We start from the raw sequence: 18797 nt of genomic DNA on the forward strand, positions 1-18797 counted from the left end.
AAATATTACCAATGCAGCTTGTTGTCTTGCTTATTTCGCTGCTATTTGAATAGCCAGATATGCATTCACAAACAAAAGCTCCTTCAGTGTTTTTACAAGTAGAGAAACTTGGGCAGCTTGCACCCTCACCATTGCCTATGCATTCATCGATATCTAAACACAGCAGTGCAGCAATAAACAAACAAACTGTCGAACTATGCCTGATATAGTACTAAAATGATCAACATTTTTAATGATTTAGGCATCATCAAATCAGAATTTACATTCTTTAGGAAGAGAAGAGGTAAGAAGCAAGCTATGCCTTAACACAATTTGAAATCTTTAAAATGAGCTTAAGTTAACAGGATAGTATCTGAACAATTATTTCAATATGCCTGATTAGAAAAAAACCAATCATATTAATAGCAAGGACATAAATGCTAATATAAGCTAAACAATTGACTGCAGTACAAGAGATAGTTAAGTTTAAAGTTTGTCAATGCTAAAAATCGGAACGAAATATTACCAATGCAGCTTGTTGTCTTGCTTATTTCGCTGCTATTTGAATAGCCAGATATGCATTCACAAACAAAAGCTCCTTCAGTGTTTTTACAAGTAGAGAAACTTGGGCAGCTTGCACCCTCACCATTGCCTATGCATTCATCGATATCTAAACACAGCAGTGCAGCAATAAACAAACAAACTGTCGAACTATGCCTGATATAGTACTAAAATGATCAACATTTTTAATGATTTAGGCATCATCAAATCAGAATTTACATTCTTTAGGAAGAGAAGAGGTAAGAAGCAAGCTATGCCTTAACACAATTTGAAATCTTTAAAATGAGCTTAAGTTAACAGGATAGTATCTGAACAATTATTTCAATATGCCTGATTAGAAAAAAACCAATCATATTAATAGCAAGGACATAAATGCTAATATAAGCTAAACAATTGACTGCAGTACAAGAGATAGTTAAGTTTAAAGTTTGTCAATGCTAAAAATCGGAACGAAATATTACCAATGCAGCTTGTTGTCTTGCTTATTTCGCTGCTATTTGAATAGCCAGATATGCATTCACAAACAAAAGCTCCTTCAGTGTTTTTACAAGTAGAGAAACTTGGGCAGCTTGCACCCTCACCATTGCCTATGCATTCATCGATATCTAAACACAGCAGTGCAGCAATAAACAAACAAACTGTCGAACTATGCCTGATATAGTACTAAAATGATCAACATTTTTAATGATTTAGGCATCATCAAATCAGAATTTACATTCTTTAGGAAGAGAAGAGGTAAGAAGCAAGCTATGCCTTAACACAATTTGAAATCTTTAAAATGAGCTTAAGTTAACAGGATAGTATCTGAACAATTATTTCAATATGCCTGATTAGAAAAAAACCAATCATATTAATAGCAAGGACATAAATGCTAATATAAGCTAAACAATTGACTGCAGTACAAGAGATAGTTAAGTTTAAAGTTTGTCAATGCTAAAAATCGGAACGAAATATTACCAATGCAGCTTGTTGTCTTGCTTATTTCGCTGCTATTTGAATAGCCAGATATGCATTCACAAACAAAAGCTCCTTCAGTGTTTTTACAAGTAGAGAAACTTGGGCAGCTTGCACCCTCACCATTGCCTATGCATTCATCGATATCTAAACACAGCAGTGCAGCAATAAACAAACAAACTGTCGAACTATGCCTGATATAGTACTAAAATGATCAACATTTTTAATGATTTAGGCATCATCAAATCAGAATTTACATTCTTTAGGAAGAGAAGAGGTAAGAAGCAAGCTATGCCTTAACACAATTTGAAATCTTTAAAATGAGCTTAAGTTAACAGGATAGTATCTGAACAATTATTTCAATATGCCTGATTAGAAAAAAACCAATCATATTAATAGCAAGGACATAAATGCTAATATAAGCTAAACAATTGACTGCAGTACAAGAGATAGTTAAGTTTAAAGTTTGTCAATGCTAAAAATCGGAACGAAATATTACCAATGCAGCTTGTTGTCTTGCTTATTTCGCTGCTATTTGAATAGCCAGATATGCATTCACAAACAAAAGCTCCTTCAGTGTTTTTACAAGTAGAGAAACTTGGGCAGCTTGCACCCTCACCATTGCCTATGCATTCATCGATATCTAAACACAGCAGTGCAGCAATAAACAAACAAACTGTCGAACTATGCCTGATATAGTACTAAAATGATCAACATTTTTAATGATTTAGGCATCATCAAATCAGAATTTACATTCTTTAGGAAGAGAAGAGGTAAGAAGCAAGCTATGCCTTAACACAATTTGAAATCTTTAAAATGAGCTTAAGTTAACAGGATAGTATCTGAACAATTATTTCAATATGCCTGATTAGAAAAAAACCAATCATATTAATAGCAAGGACATAAATGCTAATATAAGCTAAACAATTGACTGCAGTACAAGAGATAGTTAAGTTTAAAGTTTGTCAATGCTAAAAATCGGAACGAAATATTACCAATGCAGCTTGTTGTCTTGCTTATTTCGCTGCTATTTGAATAGCCAGATATGCATTCACAAACAAAAGCTCCTTCAGTGTTTTTACAAGTAGAGAAACTTGGGCAGCTTGCACCCTCACCATTGCCTATGCATTCATCGATATCTAAACACAGCAGTGCAGCAATAAACAAACAAACTGTCGAACTATGCCTGATATAGTACTAAAATGATCAACATTTTTAATGATTTAGGCATCATCAAATCAGAATTTACATTCTTTAGGAAGAGAAGAGGTAAGAAGCAAGCTATGCCTTAACACAATTTGAAATCTTTAAAATGAGCTTAAGTTAACAGGATAGTATCTGAACAATTATTTCAATATGCCTGATTAGAAAAAAACCAATCATATTAATAGCAAGGACATAAATGCTAATATAAGCTAAACAATTGACTGCAGTACAAGAGATAGTTAAGTTTAAAGTTTGTCAATGCTAAAAATCGGAACGAAATATTACCAATGCAGCTTGTTGTCTTGCTTATTTCGCTGCTATTTGAATAGCCAGATATGCATTCACAAACAAAAGCTCCTTCAGTGTTTTTACAAGTAGAGAAACTTGGGCAGCTTGCACCCTCACCATTGCCTATGCATTCATCGATATCTAAACACAGCAGTGCAGCAATAAACAAACAAACTGTCGAACTATGCCTGATATAGTACTAAAATGATCAACATTTTTAATGATTTAGGCATCATCAAATCAGAATTTACATTCTTTAGGAAGAGAAGAGGTAAGAAGCAAGCTATGCCTTAACACAATTTGAAATCTTTAAAATGAGCTTAAGTTAACAGGATAGTATCTGAACAATTATTTCAATATGCCTGATTAGAAAAAAACCAATCATATTAATAGCAAGGACATAAATGCTAATATAAGCTAAACAATTGACTGCAGTACAAGAGATAGTTAAGTTTAAAGTTTGTCAATGCTAAAAATCGGAACGAAATATTACCAATGCAGCTTGTTGTCTTGCTTATTTCGCTGCTATTTGAATAGCCAGATATGCATTCACAAACAAAAGCTCCTTCAGTGTTTTTACAAGTAGAGAAACTTGGGCAGCTTGCACCCTCACCATTGCCTATGCATTCATCGATATCTAAACACAGCAGTGCAGCAATAAACAAACAAACTGTCGAACTATGCCTGATATAGTACTAAAATGATCAACATTTTTAATGATTTAGGCATCATCAAATCAGAATTTACATTCTTTAGGAAGAGAAGAGGTAAGAAGCAAGCTATGCCTTAACACAATTTGAAATCTTTAAAATGAGCTTAAGTTAACAGGATAGTATCTGAACAATTATTTCAATATGCCTGATTAGAAAAAAACCAATCATATTAATAGCAAGGACATAAATGCTAATATAAGCTAAACAATTGACTGCAGTACAAGAGATAGTTAAGTTTAAAGTTTGTCAATGCTAAAAATCGGAACGAAATATTACCAATGCAGCTTGTTGTCTTGCTTATTTCGCTGCTATTTGAATAGCCAGATATGCATTCACAAACAAAAGCTCCTTCAGTGTTTTTACAAGTAGAGAAACTTGGGCAGCTTGCACCCTCACCATTGCCTATGCATTCATCGATATCTAAACACAGCAGTGCAGCAATAAACAAACAAACTGTCGAACTATGCCTGATATAGTACTAAAATGATCAACATTTTTAATGATTTAGGCATCATCAAATCAGAATTTACATTCTTTAGGAAGAGAAGAGGTAAGAAGCAAGCTATGCCTTAACACAATTTGAAATCTTTAAAATGAGCTTAAGTTAACAGGATAGTATCTGAACAATTATTTCAATATGCCTGATTAGAAAAAAACCAATCATATTAATAGCAAGGACATAAATGCTAATATAAGCTAAACAATTGACTGCAGTACAAGAGATAGTTAAGTTTAAAGTTTGTCAATGCTAAAAATCGGAACGAAATATTACCAATGCAGCTTGTTGTCTTGCTTATTTCGCTGCTATTTGAATAGCCAGATATGCATTCACAAACAAAAGCTCCTTCAGTGTTTTTACAAGTAGAGAAACTTGGGCAGCTTGCACCCTCACCATTGCCTATGCATTCATCGATATCTAAACACAGCAGTGCAGCAATAAACAAACAAACTGTCGAACTATGCCTGATATAGTACTAAAATGATCAACATTTTTAATGATTTAGGCATCATCAAATCAGAATTTACATTCTTTAGGAAGAGAAGAGGTAAGAAGCAAGCTATGCCTTAACACAATTTGAAATCTTTAAAATGAGCTTAAGTTAACAGGATAGTATCTGAACAATTATTTCAATATGCCTGATTAGAAAAAAACCAATCATATTAATAGCAAGGACATAAATGCTAATATAAGCTAAACAATTGACTGCAGTACAAGAGATAGTTAAGTTTAAAGTTTGTCAATGCTAAAAATCGGAACGAAATATTACCAATGCAGCTTGTTGTCTTGCTTATTTCGCTGCTATTTGAATAGCCAGATATGCATTCACAAACAAAAGCTCCTTCAGTGTTTTTACAAGTAGAGAAACTTGGGCAGCTTGCACCCTCACCATTGCCTATGCATTCATCGATATCTAAACACAGCAGTGCAGCAATAAACAAACAAACTGTCGAACTATGCCTGATATAGTACTAAAATGATCAACATTTTTAATGATTTAGGCATCATCAAATCAGAATTTACATTCTTTAGGAAGAGAAGAGGTAAGAAGCAAGCTATGCCTTAACACAATTTGAAATCTTTAAAATGAGCTTAAGTTAACAGGATAGTATCTGAACAATTATTTCAATATGCCTGATTAGAAAAAAACCAATCATATTAATAGCAAGGACATAAATGCTAATATAAGCTAAACAATTGACTGCAGTACAAGAGATAGTTAAGTTTAAAGTTTGTCAATGCTAAAAATCGGAACGAAATATTACCAATGCAGCTTGTTGTCTTGCTTATTTCGCTGCTATTTGAATAGCCAGATATGCATTCACAAACAAAAGCTCCTTCAGTGTTTTTACAAGTAGAGAAACTTGGGCAGCTTGCACCCTCACCATTGCCTATGCATTCATCGATATCTAAACACAGCAGTGCAGCAATAAACAAACAAACTGTCGAACTATGCCTGATATAGTACTAAAATGATCAACATTTTTAATGATTTAGGCATCATCAAATCAGAATTTACATTCTTTAGGAAGAGAAGAGGTAAGAAGCAAGCTATGCCTTAACACAATTTGAAATCTTTAAAATGAGCTTAAGTTAACAGGATAGTATCTGAACAATTATTTCAATATGCCTGATTAGAAAAAAACCAATCATATTAATAGCAAGGACATAAATGCTAATATAAGCTAAACAATTGACTGCAGTACAAGAGATAGTTAAGTTTAAAGTTTGTCAATGCTAAAAATCGGAACGAAATATTACCAATGCAGCTTGTTGTCTTGCTTATTTCGCTGCTATTTGAATAGCCAGATATGCATTCACAAACAAAAGCTCCTTCAGTGTTTTTACAAGTAGAGAAACTTGGGCAGCTTGCACCCTCACCATTGCCTATGCATTCATCGATATCTAAACACAGCAGTGCAGCAATAAACAAACAAACTGTCGAACTATGCCTGATATAGTACTAAAATGATCAACATTTTTAATGATTTAGGCATCATCAAATCAGAATTTACATTCTTTAGGAAGAGAAGAGGTAAGAAGCAAGCTATGCCTTAACACAATTTGAAATCTTTAAAATGAGCTTAAGTTAACAGGATAGTATCTGAACAATTATTTCAATATGCCTGATTAGAAAAAAACCAATCATATTAATAGCAAGGACATAAATGCTAATATAAGCTAAACAATTGACTGCAGTACAAGAGATAGTTAAGTTTAAAGTTTGTCAATGCTAAAAATCGGAACGAAATATTACCAATGCAGCTTGTTGTCTTGCTTATTTCGCTGCTATTTGAATAGCCAGATATGCATTCACAAACAAAAGCTCCTTCAGTGTTTTTACAAGTAGAGAAACTTGGGCAGCTTGCACCCTCACCATTGCCTATGCATTCATCGATATCTAAACACAGCAGTGCAGCAATAAACAAACAAACTGTCGAACTATGCCTGATATAGTACTAAAATGATCAACATTTTTAATGATTTAGGCATCATCAAATCAGAATTTACATTCTTTAGGAAGAGAAGAGGTAAGAAGCAAGCTATGCCTTAACACAATTTGAAATCTTTAAAATGAGCTTAAGTTAACAGGATAGTATCTGAACAATTATTTCAATATGCCTGATTAGAAAAAAACCAATCATATTAATAGCAAGGACATAAATGCTAATATAAGCTAAACAATTGACTGCAGTACAAGAGATAGTTAAGTTTAAAGTTTGTCAATGCTAAAAATCGGAACGAAATATTACCAATGCAGCTTGTTGTCTTGCTTATTTCGCTGCTATTTGAATAGCCAGATATGCATTCACAAACAAAAGCTCCTTCAGTGTTTTTACAAGTAGAGAAACTTGGGCAGCTTGCACCCTCACCATTGCCTATGCATTCATCGATATCTAAACACAGCAGTGCAGCAATAAACAAACAAACTGTCGAACTATGCCTGATATAGTACTAAAATGATCAACATTTTTAATGATTTAGGCATCATCAAATCAGAATTTACATTCTTTAGGAAGAGAAGAGGTAAGAAGCAAGCTATGCCTTAACACAATTTGAAATCTTTAAAATGAGCTTAAGTTAACAGGATAGTATCTGAACAATTATTTCAATATGCCTGATTAGAAAAAAACCAATCATATTAATAGCAAGGACATAAATGCTAATATAAGCTAAACAATTGACTGCAGTACAAGAGATAGTTAAGTTTAAAGTTTGTCAATGCTAAAAATCGGAACGAAATATTACCAATGCAGCTTGTTGTCTTGCTTATTTCGCTGCTATTTGAATAGCCAGATATGCATTCACAAACAAAAGCTCCTTCAGTGTTTTTACAAGTAGAGAAACTTGGGCAGCTTGCACCCTCACCATTGCCTATGCATTCATCGATATCTAAACACAGCAGTGCAGCAATAAACAAACAAACTGTCGAACTATGCCTGATATAGTACTAAAATGATCAACATTTTTAATGATTTAGGCATCATCAAATCAGAATTTACATTCTTTAGGAAGAGAAGAGGTAAGAAGCAAGCTATGCCTTAACACAATTTGAAATCTTTAAAATGAGCTTAAGTTAACAGGATAGTATCTGAACAATTATTTCAATATGCCTGATTAGAAAAAAACCAATCATATTAATAGCAAGGACATAAATGCTAATATAAGCTAAACAATTGACTGCAGTACAAGAGATAGTTAAGTTTAAAGTTTGTCAATGCTAAAAATCGGAACGAAATATTACCAATGCAGCTTGTTGTCTTGCTTATTTCGCTGCTATTTGAATAGCCAGATATGCATTCACAAACAAAAGCTCCTTCAGTGTTTTTACAAGTAGAGAAACTTGGGCAGCTTGCACCCTCACCATTGCCTATGCATTCATCGATATCTAAACACAGCAGTGCAGCAATAAACAAACAAACTGTCGAACTATGCCTGATATAGTACTAAAATGATCAACATTTTTAATGATTTAGGCATCATCAAATCAGAATTTACATTCTTTAGGAAGAGAAGAGGTAAGAAGCAAGCTATGCCTTAACACAATTTGAAATCTTTAAAATGAGCTTAAGTTAACAGGATAGTATCTGAACAATTATTTCAATATGCCTGATTAGAAAAAAACCAATCATATTAATAGCAAGGACATAAATGCTAATATAAGCTAAACAATTGACTACAGTACAAGAGATAGTTAAGTTTAAAGTTTGTCAATGCTAAAAATCGGAACGAAATATTACCAATGCAGCTTGTTGTCTTGCTTATTTCGCTGCTATTTGAATAGCCAGATATGCATTCACAAACAAAAGCTCCTTCAGTGTTTTTACAAGTAGAGAAACTTGGGCAGCTTGCACCCTCACCATTGCCTATGCATTCATCATTACCAAAACATAGCTCTGTTTAATTAAAAAATTGAGCCATTGAATTATCGTTGAGATTATTGTATTAATTTGTTAAATGTTACCAATATTTTATACAACAAATTATACGGCATTTTGTGTAATATTATAAGATCAGAAAATAATCATTAGTATACAGTATTTATTTTTTAAAGGGATATTAGTTTTAAAGTTATTTCATGAGTATTCATTTTAATATTATCTAAATAATCTGACATTACATTTTATAAGAAGGGAAGTGGCTAGAAGCAAGTAATGTGCATACATTATATTTCATCTTTAAAAGTAGTTTATTTTTACTAGGTTGTATATGGATATTCATTTAATATATATGTATAGAAATCAACCAAAGTACATTAATAGAAAAGATACAAATATCAAGTGAAACTAAAAATTGTCTTCAGTAAATGACAAGATAATATTTTCACCTTGTTATTAAAAGTATTAGAATAAAATACTACCAATTCAGATTTTTCTGTTGCTTCTTTCACTTATCTTTGAATTAACAGGTAAGCATTTAAAAATAAAATCTCTATTATTATTTTTATAAACAGTTGAATTTTTTAATAAAACTTTGTTTAGAAAAGTAAAAATTTCATGTTCTTTGAGGTTTATTTTTACAAAATTTTCCTTTCTAAAAATGCACCGATTTATTATTTATTTATTATATATTAAAATAATTTAATAATTTTGATATTTAATTAATATTTAAACATGCATACCTTCTGTGATTTTAAATCTAAAATACTTAAAGAGATATATATTGATATGTTTTTATAGATTTTATACTGTTTTAAGTATTTAAATTTATAATATAGTATAGTAAGATACAAAATACGATTTCAGTAAAGTAATATTATGTTCAGTAAATCAGTATATTTGTACATATAAAAATTACACTCTCATGTTGAAAAAAGGTGCCACAGTCCTTTTAAAATGCTGTGCATATTTTTAGATCTCTTAAGTTTGTTTCATAGAAGTTTCAACAAGCATGATACTTCAAACCAATGACCAAAGTCATAAAATCTGAGATCATATCATCATAATTTAAAGTGGCATTGTTATCTGGTGATGGATCAGGTAATGAATTATATGAGCTACATGGGATTGAAGCAGGTAGAGTTGACAACATGTATTACAGAAGCAATCTATATACCTGCTGTTTAGATATATCATAACATATGAACCAATAATAAAACAGTTTACTATCAGCAATCCACTTTTCAATGAGTTTTGGAAGAAAAAGATAAAAAATTGTTGGGTGTTTATGTTTGTAACTTTTACTTTTATTGGTATTTAAACACAAAAATTATAATTTCTTTGCAGCCATCATTACATGGTAGTATCTTTAAATTTTACTGATACTTGTGCTACTGCAGTGATTCAAGTTTTCTCTTTTAAATAGAAAAGAGATTATCATCTACTCTGTTTGAGAAACTTGAATCACTGCACAATAACTGCAATATGTTATTATAGATGTACCAAAGTTAAAGCCTTAAAATGTGAATGATTAATAAAAATATGACATAAATATTTTTAGGTTTTTGTAGGCTGACTTATATATTCAATACTTTGTAGTTTTCAACATGATCAAACTGCAAAGATATGTATAAACATGGCTTGGAAGACCTCAATCTATTTTGGACCTATGCCTTCCAGGATCCTAAAACCAAGGCCTGCAGGTCACTAAGGTTCTAGTCTACAGCATTAATGCAAAATATGTCTCAACCACCAGTTTTTAGAAGAAAATAAACGAAAACATTTATTTAGCTGCGAAATTCTTTGAAATATGGAAATTACTATTTTACATGCTTTTTTTTTTTTACTAAAAAAAAAAATTATCATGTAAGATAAGATATTGAATTATTTATCAATATTTTGAAATACAGAGTTTGAAAAAGATCACTAAAGTTGGTCTGCTAAAGCTTTGCAACTCAACTGCTTAAATATACATTGTTCATCTCAGGATTTTTTTTTACCTGATGTTGAAATGTGGAATGAGAACAACAGCTAATATGGACATAGAACTAGATTCTTTAAAAAGATTATCTTGCAGTTATGATATTTATAAGATTTAAATAGTAAATTTTATTGAAAACTACTTCAGATGCAAAATATGTTAGCAATTACATTATTCTTCAGACAAATATAATATTAGTATTTAAAGCAATTAACTCTGTAATTGAAATACCCTTAGTTATTGATGAAAACATTCAGATTATTTTTACTTTTAATGAATATATTTCCAAACTATTTTTACTTTTAATGAATATAATTTCCAAATGTTTAAATAAATATTTGATCAAAAATATGATTTAAGTAGAAACTGACAAGCATTATGAAATATTTTAAAAACCATTAACAAACTTAAAAATAACTCTTACAACTGACATTTTTCTTGCATTGTTTGTTAAATTGGAACATTTTAAAGTTAACTACTCAATTTGATAGAAATAACAATTTTTAACTAAAAAGTAAAAAATGCATTAAAATAAGAATCATATAAAAACCTGGTAAGATTATGGCAAGGAAGCAGATGAATGCAATAGCTCCCATAATCTACTAATTGCTAAGTTCCAGTGGAAGTTTTGCTGTAAAATAAAGTTTAAAACTTTCATACTCTTGTTAATACTGTCTTAAATAATAAAATAATTACTACATGTTTTATTTTACAAAAGAAGTGTGGTTAAACATTCATAGTTAATTTAAGCATATAATGTTGCATTTTTCAGTAAATCATGCAATTTATCAGTCATCAGATAAAAACTGCAGTAAAAACTACAGTAGAATAATAAACAATAATATCTAAATGCCCATATTTAATGATTACTGGATTACATTCTTCTCCCAAAGCACATTTCACTATGAATTATTTTTTTACTTATACAAAGTGGTCAAGCATATTTGGTGTGATTTTATTTTCATTTTCTTTGTTGTTCTTTTAACAAATATTCTGTGAACCTTGCTCTCTCCCTTTGTTTTTCAAACCTTATTAGAATTAGGCACTTAAGTATTTTGAATGCTTCTCTCTTTTTAAAAATGATATAGTTGACTATTACTAGAAATAACTAATATAGTTTAGCACTTTTCCTCCCACTTTCATAATTTCTTTTTTTACCCTTTTGTTGGATTCTCTTTTGCTTTTTTTATGAGAATTTTTAGCATATGTATTTAAATAATAGTAAAAAAAGGCTAATAGAAAATTTTTATTTTAGATCAAATTTAGATATGCTAAATTTAAAAAAACCAAATATATATATATATATATATACATATATATATATACAATCAAATTTAGTTCACAGTTTTAGTAAAATCCTTTTCATTAATTTTTCTTATTTGATTATTTATTTAAAAAAAAAAAATATTTGCCTAATTAACAACCTCAAATTTTGTTACATGGACCATTTCATACCAAAAGGATTTATGGCCCCACATAGATCAATTCAGACTTTAAAGAAAAAGTGCTGCTTATCAACTAGATAAACAAATCCTTAAAAGTTTTTTAAATATCTCATGTGGTTCTTAAGAAATGGTTAACTAAAGATCAAGTCATTTTGTGTTAAATCTCCTACCTGAAGCTAAACCAGTTATTTCTTCATTTTTTTAAGGTTCATATCTTTTGAAGAGATTGTTTCTAATCAAATATTTAACTTTTTACTTAGGTGAAAGTATTAACATAGTACTTAACAAATTAGGAAAACTGAGGTATGTAAACCAATTAATCAAAGGCTATTAACTTTAAAAAATATGGATCATTTGATATGGAACAACCCATATTATTGTGATTTCTGAAATATGTTTAAGAGTGGAAACTTGGTACCTGATTTAGGGTAGGACACTCAATACTCAATACTTCTGTTTTCATAAGTATAATTCACTTTTGTATACAAGAAAACAAGAAATCACAAAGTCTTGTGATATGCCATCTGAAGTGATAGAAGTAATATTATGGAAAGTTTCAATCTGAGGTAAATATTCCAAAACTAAGACTATTTGTTTGCATTATATGTTTAAATTTAGAAAATTCAAAAGAAATTTCAACAAATTCTGAAATTATTAGAAGCAAACAAAAGGAAAAATCAAAGGTAATTTCCATTTTAAAGCAGAAAATTTGTAAGTTGTGTCTGGAGATCAATAAGAGAAAAAGAAACCACCAAATTTACTTAAATCAAACTTAATTTTGAAAGATTTCTGAAGAACATGTCTTTATATGCAACAAAACTTAAAAAACAAAAACATAGATATTGTAACTGTCAAAGGGGAGAAACAACAATCATAAATGAGTGAAGATGAACTTATGCATATTGATGATACTAAAATAGAAGTGACGTAAGAAAAAAAAAACTTGAACATAACTGAACCAAAGCCTTAATAAGATATATAGTATATTATTGGTAACTACACATAAATTTTAACAATTAGCAACTTTAAGTAACAAACTGGTATACTTGGCCTTTTTAACTTATACTCAATTAGGTTATCATTAAAATAAATTGCTGCTACTTCCTTCTCTGAAGATGTCAAATCAGATCAGGGATATGAGGTTTTGTGATTATTAAGCATGATGTCCCGAACAAGTGACATTTATAGCCACTTATAAGAACTTAAAAATATATAAACTTTAATAAACTTATATTAACTTAAAAATGAAAATCTAACTGTAAAATTATCAAAATTGTAAAAGATTTAAAAAATGCAAAAAGGCCTTTTAGAATTCCACTTAATAAGGCCAACTTGTTGCAAAACTATTGGAGTATTTACAAGAGAAAGATAAGGAAATGGAAAGAGAAAAAATTTGTTAACAGAAAAAAGAAAATTACTGACAGTCAACATTTGATGGCTTTATAGAATTGTAAGTGGATGCCATTTATAAACTTATTTATCACACTTACTATGTATAATATACAATTTTACAGTTTAAAAATGGAAACAAGAGGAAATGAGAGTATCTATCTGGATCATTGTAATCTGAAATCCAAGGTGTGAAGTTGCAATCATACTGCCAGAGGTTTAGCCACTTTCTACACCTTCACAAAGTGGAAAAACTGGCAAACTGTAAAGCTAGCCATCACTTCATTGAAGCTCTCTACATTTTGCAGCAAAACAAGATCTCTTGTTTGAGCAATATAATATTGCATCAATAAGTTTAAGTCAAACTGAAAGAGTGGAAAGGTTGTCACAAACATAAAGATCAAATAACAGTAAGATAAAAAAGAAAAGATGTGTTTCTGGGAGGAATGGAAGACCTTTTTGAATTTGCACATTGTGATTTACTATGATTACAATTCCTGAAGACCTTCTTCTAAGGTCAACCAGTCTTAATTGGTTCTTAAAAACAAAGCAGCACTCAAACATTTTTAACCATAAGAAAAAATAGAAGCCAATTTAGTTCAAACTATATTACAGAGTAATTTTTCAAGTAAAGAGAAAACTAATTTGAAGATGACAGCATTGTAAAAGGAGAAGGCTTCGTCTAGAAATGGAACATTTATTCTTAGCAAAATTTCTTCCACTTGTGGTCATGATGTAAACACATTAAACAGGAACCAGTATTTAACACAACAAGTCAAAGCAAAAAACAAGCAGCAAGAGCAAAATGTTGGCAGTCAGAGTTCTTAATATTTGTGCTTTGATCATTAGCATCTAGAATCTGAACAGCGCAGAGATTTTTATTGATATATATAATATATATATATATATATATATATATATATATATATATATATATATATATATATATATATATATATATATCAATAGAATAATTTTTACAAGAAAAGAAGTATTATTGATAACTTTACCTTTGTTAAGATTCAACCATGACAAAAGGCCAGTTTTTTTCAAAATCGTTTTTTTTTTTTTTTTTTATTCCTGTACTTTCTCTTCGTTGATAGATGTCTAATATTCTCTGGTCATAATTCCTTTTAATAGCTATAAAGTTTTTTTTTATTACTTTATGGAAAATCTTTACTTGCTCCATTTTAGATTTTACTCTCCTTTTCATACAAAGAATACTTAAATTCTTATTTCAAAGGATGCAGTAATAGTTCCTCATGTTGAAATGGATATTTTTCAAACCTGAATTACATGCTGCTAAATTTTTAAAAAGACTTGCGACTCAAACCCAAATCAGACAAAATTTGTTGCAAAATCATCGATAAAATTTGTGATTACATCCATGGGCTACTTTCTAATCACGTTTCAACATTTTAGTATCACACGAGGTACTGTTCTTAATAATATCTTTCATTTTTTCATTCCTGTTATTATTATTAATACTATTTTTTCCATAATCCTCCAATCCAATTCCATAAACCTGAAAAATTCATTATAACGAGGATTTTAGATCGAAAAAATAAATTTTGTAAAAAAAAGAGAAAACTTTGTTTTATAAATATGGAGAAGGGGAGTGGGGAAAACCACCCTCCTTCTGCTTATTTAGGTATTATTAGGTAGTCCCCCCCAAAAAAATAGTTGTGACAATGTTTAGAGTAAAATGGGGTCAAATGAAATAGTTAAGATTTTTAATTAATTTTTTTTTAAGGGAAAAAGGTTTTTAATTTTTTTTTTTAAAGTTGTTGAGAAATTTGAGCTGTATTTATATATAGATCAAGTAAAAGAAGTTTTTTCATTCAACCCCACGTGTCTCCGTTTTCGTTTTTATCTCGTAACTTTTTACCCTGAATAGCAAATTTAATTTTGAAAAAAGATTCTTAACCAGCGTAAAAAATTCTACCAGTATACTTATTAAGTTCATTAATATTTTATTACACTTGTTAAGTTATTTTACTTAAGTTATAGTTAAGTTAGTTTACTTAAGTTATAATACTTATTAAGTTCATTAAAATTTAATTTCCGAGAGTTTTATGTCCATTTTTCAAAAAAAGAAAAAAAGTAGAATATTTCTTTCTGAATAACATGATATTAAATTTTATTATAATTTTTTTTTTATAAATTGTTAAGTTTTTAAATGCGTAATGATATATTTTTTCTGTTTTTGAGAAATGGACATAAAACTCTCGGAAACTAAATTTGATATTATTGAACTTAGTAAGGATACAAGTAAAACTTTTTTCAAAATTAAATTTGCTATTTATGGAAAAAAGTTCAGTTAAAAACAGAAATTGAGAAGAAAACAGGAGAATGGGGCCGATTTCTCACTTGTTAAATGAGGCTACTATTAATTAAATCTCCAATTTAATTAATAATAGCCTCATCTAAAATTAAGTCACCAATCAATTTCTATAAACTTTACGTATAAATTTTAAATCAGTTCTTATTAAATCTATTCTAATATAGTTCCCGACTATATGTAACACAAAAGTCAATCTCATTTGCTTCTTAATGGTGCACCAGGGAGAGATTGGTATTAGCTTTTCATAAACCGGTGGAGTCATAAGTTGAGCATCACAGCCATATGCAATATTTCATCACTCAGAGCCGCTTCTTGCACGCAAGAAATAGTAGCTAAGTATTTTAACTTACTGCAAAGAGAATTCAATAAAGCAAGTATTGACGAAAACACTTCATGTCTGTTAAAAGTGACAGTAAAAAATTAATTAATGTAAAGGAGTATGTTGAAAGTAATACCTATTATTTAATTATTGTAAGTGGGTGTTGTTAAATGGGCATTTGATTTTAATTATTATTATTATTGTTAATGGTCAATATATTGCTGCGTGCTCTCCACAGACCTCTTTTTTATTAAATATTCTGTTGGTAGAACAGCATAGACGCTCTTGCATTTTATCCTATTTTAAATAAATTGTCTCTCCAAACGTTCAGCTTTAACCCTCCAAATTTTACAATGTCATTTGTGAAAGTTTGATAAAATTGTATTCTATTATGACCAAGGCAAGTAACACATAGTTTGCCGGCGTGGTGCAAAAGATCATTTAAGTTGGTTGGCAGCAACGAAAAAATCTATTATACAGTTAGAAATTGTATAAATATTGCTAGTAATCGTCTTGCTCCATGCATTGATTTTAAATCTAAAAAAAGTCTGTACAGATACTGGTGCTTAAGTAGTCCAGACGGTGCAGTATACGCCATATCTCCTCCGGATGAATGGAAGAGAAGCAATTCGTGAAGTGGCTCATTGACATACATGTTCTTGCCATTAAAAATATTATAGGCAGTTAGTATGATCTTTATCTTAATCAACTATTTATACAATTAAATAAATCTAATTATAGTTATCCAACTATAGGCATTTATATTTAAGTTGTAGATGCACATCTGACGCATGTCACCAATTGGGTTGTACTTTTTTGCATTTAAAACAATAGTATGTTATTTGCTTACCAGCTCATTCGTCACACATTCTGCAGCCACTAGATTTCGGTGTTTATTACCATATCAAGAGTGCTTGGCACAAATTACTTCAACAGTTTTATGCAGAGACAAAGTTCAGCAGCTTATCAAAAGAATGTTTTAGTCAACTGAAAGCAAAACTTTTCAGCTCTGGTGAAGTTTTACACGCACCCAAATAGTCTTTGGATTTTAGAATGCTAGCTTGTTTCCATTCGTCATCAATAAAATTGATCAGTCTAAGTTGTAAATTGCTAATACGTTTGAAATGCCGTCATCTCAACCTGAGCCTTCATCATCTTAACCACCAGAATCTATGATAGTACCACCGCCACTACTAGCACCAAGAGCTACACCATCTCAACCACTGCCTTCTGAATCTACACCAACAACATCTAGCATCAGCATATGTCGCATCAGTTTCAAAGTCGCCTCCAATGCCAACTCGCCTGCAAATAACTTTCAATATTGTAGTAACTCCGGCTAGGGGAGAGGGGGGCACATTAGGACACTTTTTTAAAAAGATATCACAGATTTCGTACTGTTTGACAAAAATTAAATTTTTTGCTGAAAAAGGTAATTTAGGCATTCGTTCTTCAAAAAAAGCAAAGTCGAGCTAGTTCAAATAAATTATGGTTGTTTTTTTTTCTTAAAATTGAAGCTACCTATTGTCCAAAACTACCCCACAAGAGGGGGTAGTTTAGGACAATGCTGGGGCAGTTTAGGAAATATAGTAAAAAGACAAGAAATGTTTCTTAAAGCCTGATTTTTTCGTTTAGCAGTAATTATTAACAATAACAGAATCAACAGAATTATTAGGAGTAACATAATTATAAAGATCTCAAACCATTAATGAGTTTTTTTGTATATTCAAATAAACTAAAATGAAAATGCTATTCAATCACATAACACTCTTGCTAATAAAAAGATATTAATAAAAAAACAAAGAGTGTAAATATAAAATGGATGTAGATAAACATAAAATTTTTCTTTTTGTTTGAATTGAGAGAATTCATAACATTCAACCAAGTTTGAATGTAGAAAAATCAAATTTGAATATTATACCAGAACCTCTTGAAATGCTTCCTGCATTGTTTGGCATAGGAAGTTTAGCTAAGACTTCTGCAATTGGCACCGACCACTTATTTTATATATCAGGAAAGTAAAATATATTAAATCCTACTTTTTTATTCAACAAATTAACAACCCAAAATGTTTCCATTTATTTCTTCAATTCTGCAAACAAAAGCTAACGTTGCATTTTAACTGTTGAAGCTCATTGCACTAAACAAAAATCTCCATGATTTAATGTTTATGTTTTCAATTTTTCTGTGTATACAACAGGCTTGTCTTTAAAATTTAAACATGCTTTATTTTGCAAACAAGAATTACTTTTATTGTGCATACAGGTAGAGCTAGAGACTGTTGCATTAATTAATTTTTTTGGGGGGTTGATATGCTTGTTAAATATTTTCTGTTTTGTGTAAGTTATAGATTCTGTTTTTGGTGGTCTTTCTGGTGTGTCTGTTAAAATTCTTGATCTTCCATTTTTTCTGCCTCTTGATGTTTTCTTTCTTGGAGGTGCTTTTGGGTATTGTCGAATAATTTCAGGAGATAAAACTGGTGCAGATGGCTGTGACGGCTCAAAAGTGTTTACTATAGAATGATCATTAACATTTAAAATTTTAAAATCTATGTAGCTTTTTTTATTATTGTCATTATTACTAGATTGATAAGAGATGTAATTAAGGCTTCGATTTGTTACCTCTGAACAGTCGAAATCTTCATTTGTAAATGCATTTCTTGAAAAAGGAAAAATACCACATTTTTGAACCCTACAGTAATATTATTTGGTGTAATGGCTTTCGTGGTTATCTAGTAATA

The 18797-nt window shown here is 30.2% G+C and overlaps 1 protein-coding gene across 1 annotated transcript in view; it reads right to left on the reverse strand.

The window, feature by feature from the left end:
* LOC149885217 (uncharacterized) overlaps positions 1-14963 on the reverse strand; it is a 72811-nt gene extending 57848 nt beyond the window's left edge. The window contains exons 1-20 of the mRNA XM_090094653.1: positions 14405-14963; positions 11111-11191; positions 8442-8597; positions 7946-8089; positions 7450-7593; positions 6954-7097; positions 6458-6601; positions 5962-6105; positions 5466-5609; positions 4970-5113; positions 4474-4617; positions 3978-4121; positions 3482-3625; positions 2986-3129; positions 2490-2633; positions 1994-2137; positions 1498-1641; positions 1002-1145; positions 506-649; positions 10-153 (exon numbers count right to left, since the gene is read on the reverse strand). Of these exons, the coding sequence (XP_089950779.1) occupies positions 10-153; positions 506-649; positions 1002-1145; positions 1498-1641; positions 1994-2137; positions 2490-2633; positions 2986-3129; positions 3482-3625; positions 3978-4121; positions 4474-4617; positions 4970-5113; positions 5466-5609; positions 5962-6105; positions 6458-6601; positions 6954-7097; positions 7450-7593; positions 7946-8089; positions 8442-8597; positions 11111-11156 (2650 nt within the window). The 5' untranslated portion in view covers positions 11157-11191; positions 14405-14963. The remainder of the gene's footprint in view (positions 1-9; positions 154-505; positions 650-1001; positions 1146-1497; positions 1642-1993; positions 2138-2489; positions 2634-2985; positions 3130-3481; positions 3626-3977; positions 4122-4473; positions 4618-4969; positions 5114-5465; positions 5610-5961; positions 6106-6457; positions 6602-6953; positions 7098-7449; positions 7594-7945; positions 8090-8441; positions 8598-11110; positions 11192-14404) is intronic.
* Between the last annotated feature and the right edge of the window lie 3834 nt (positions 14964-18797).

The sequence above is a fragment of the Hydra viridissima genome, unplaced genomic scaffold (genome assembly GCF_058129835.1).
Source record: "Hydra viridissima isolate aposymbiotic clone 2 unplaced genomic scaffold, HvirCarnegie_v1 scaffold_8, whole genome shotgun sequence".
Taxonomy (NCBI): Eukaryota; Metazoa; Cnidaria; class Hydrozoa; order Anthoathecata; family Hydridae; genus Hydra; species Hydra viridissima.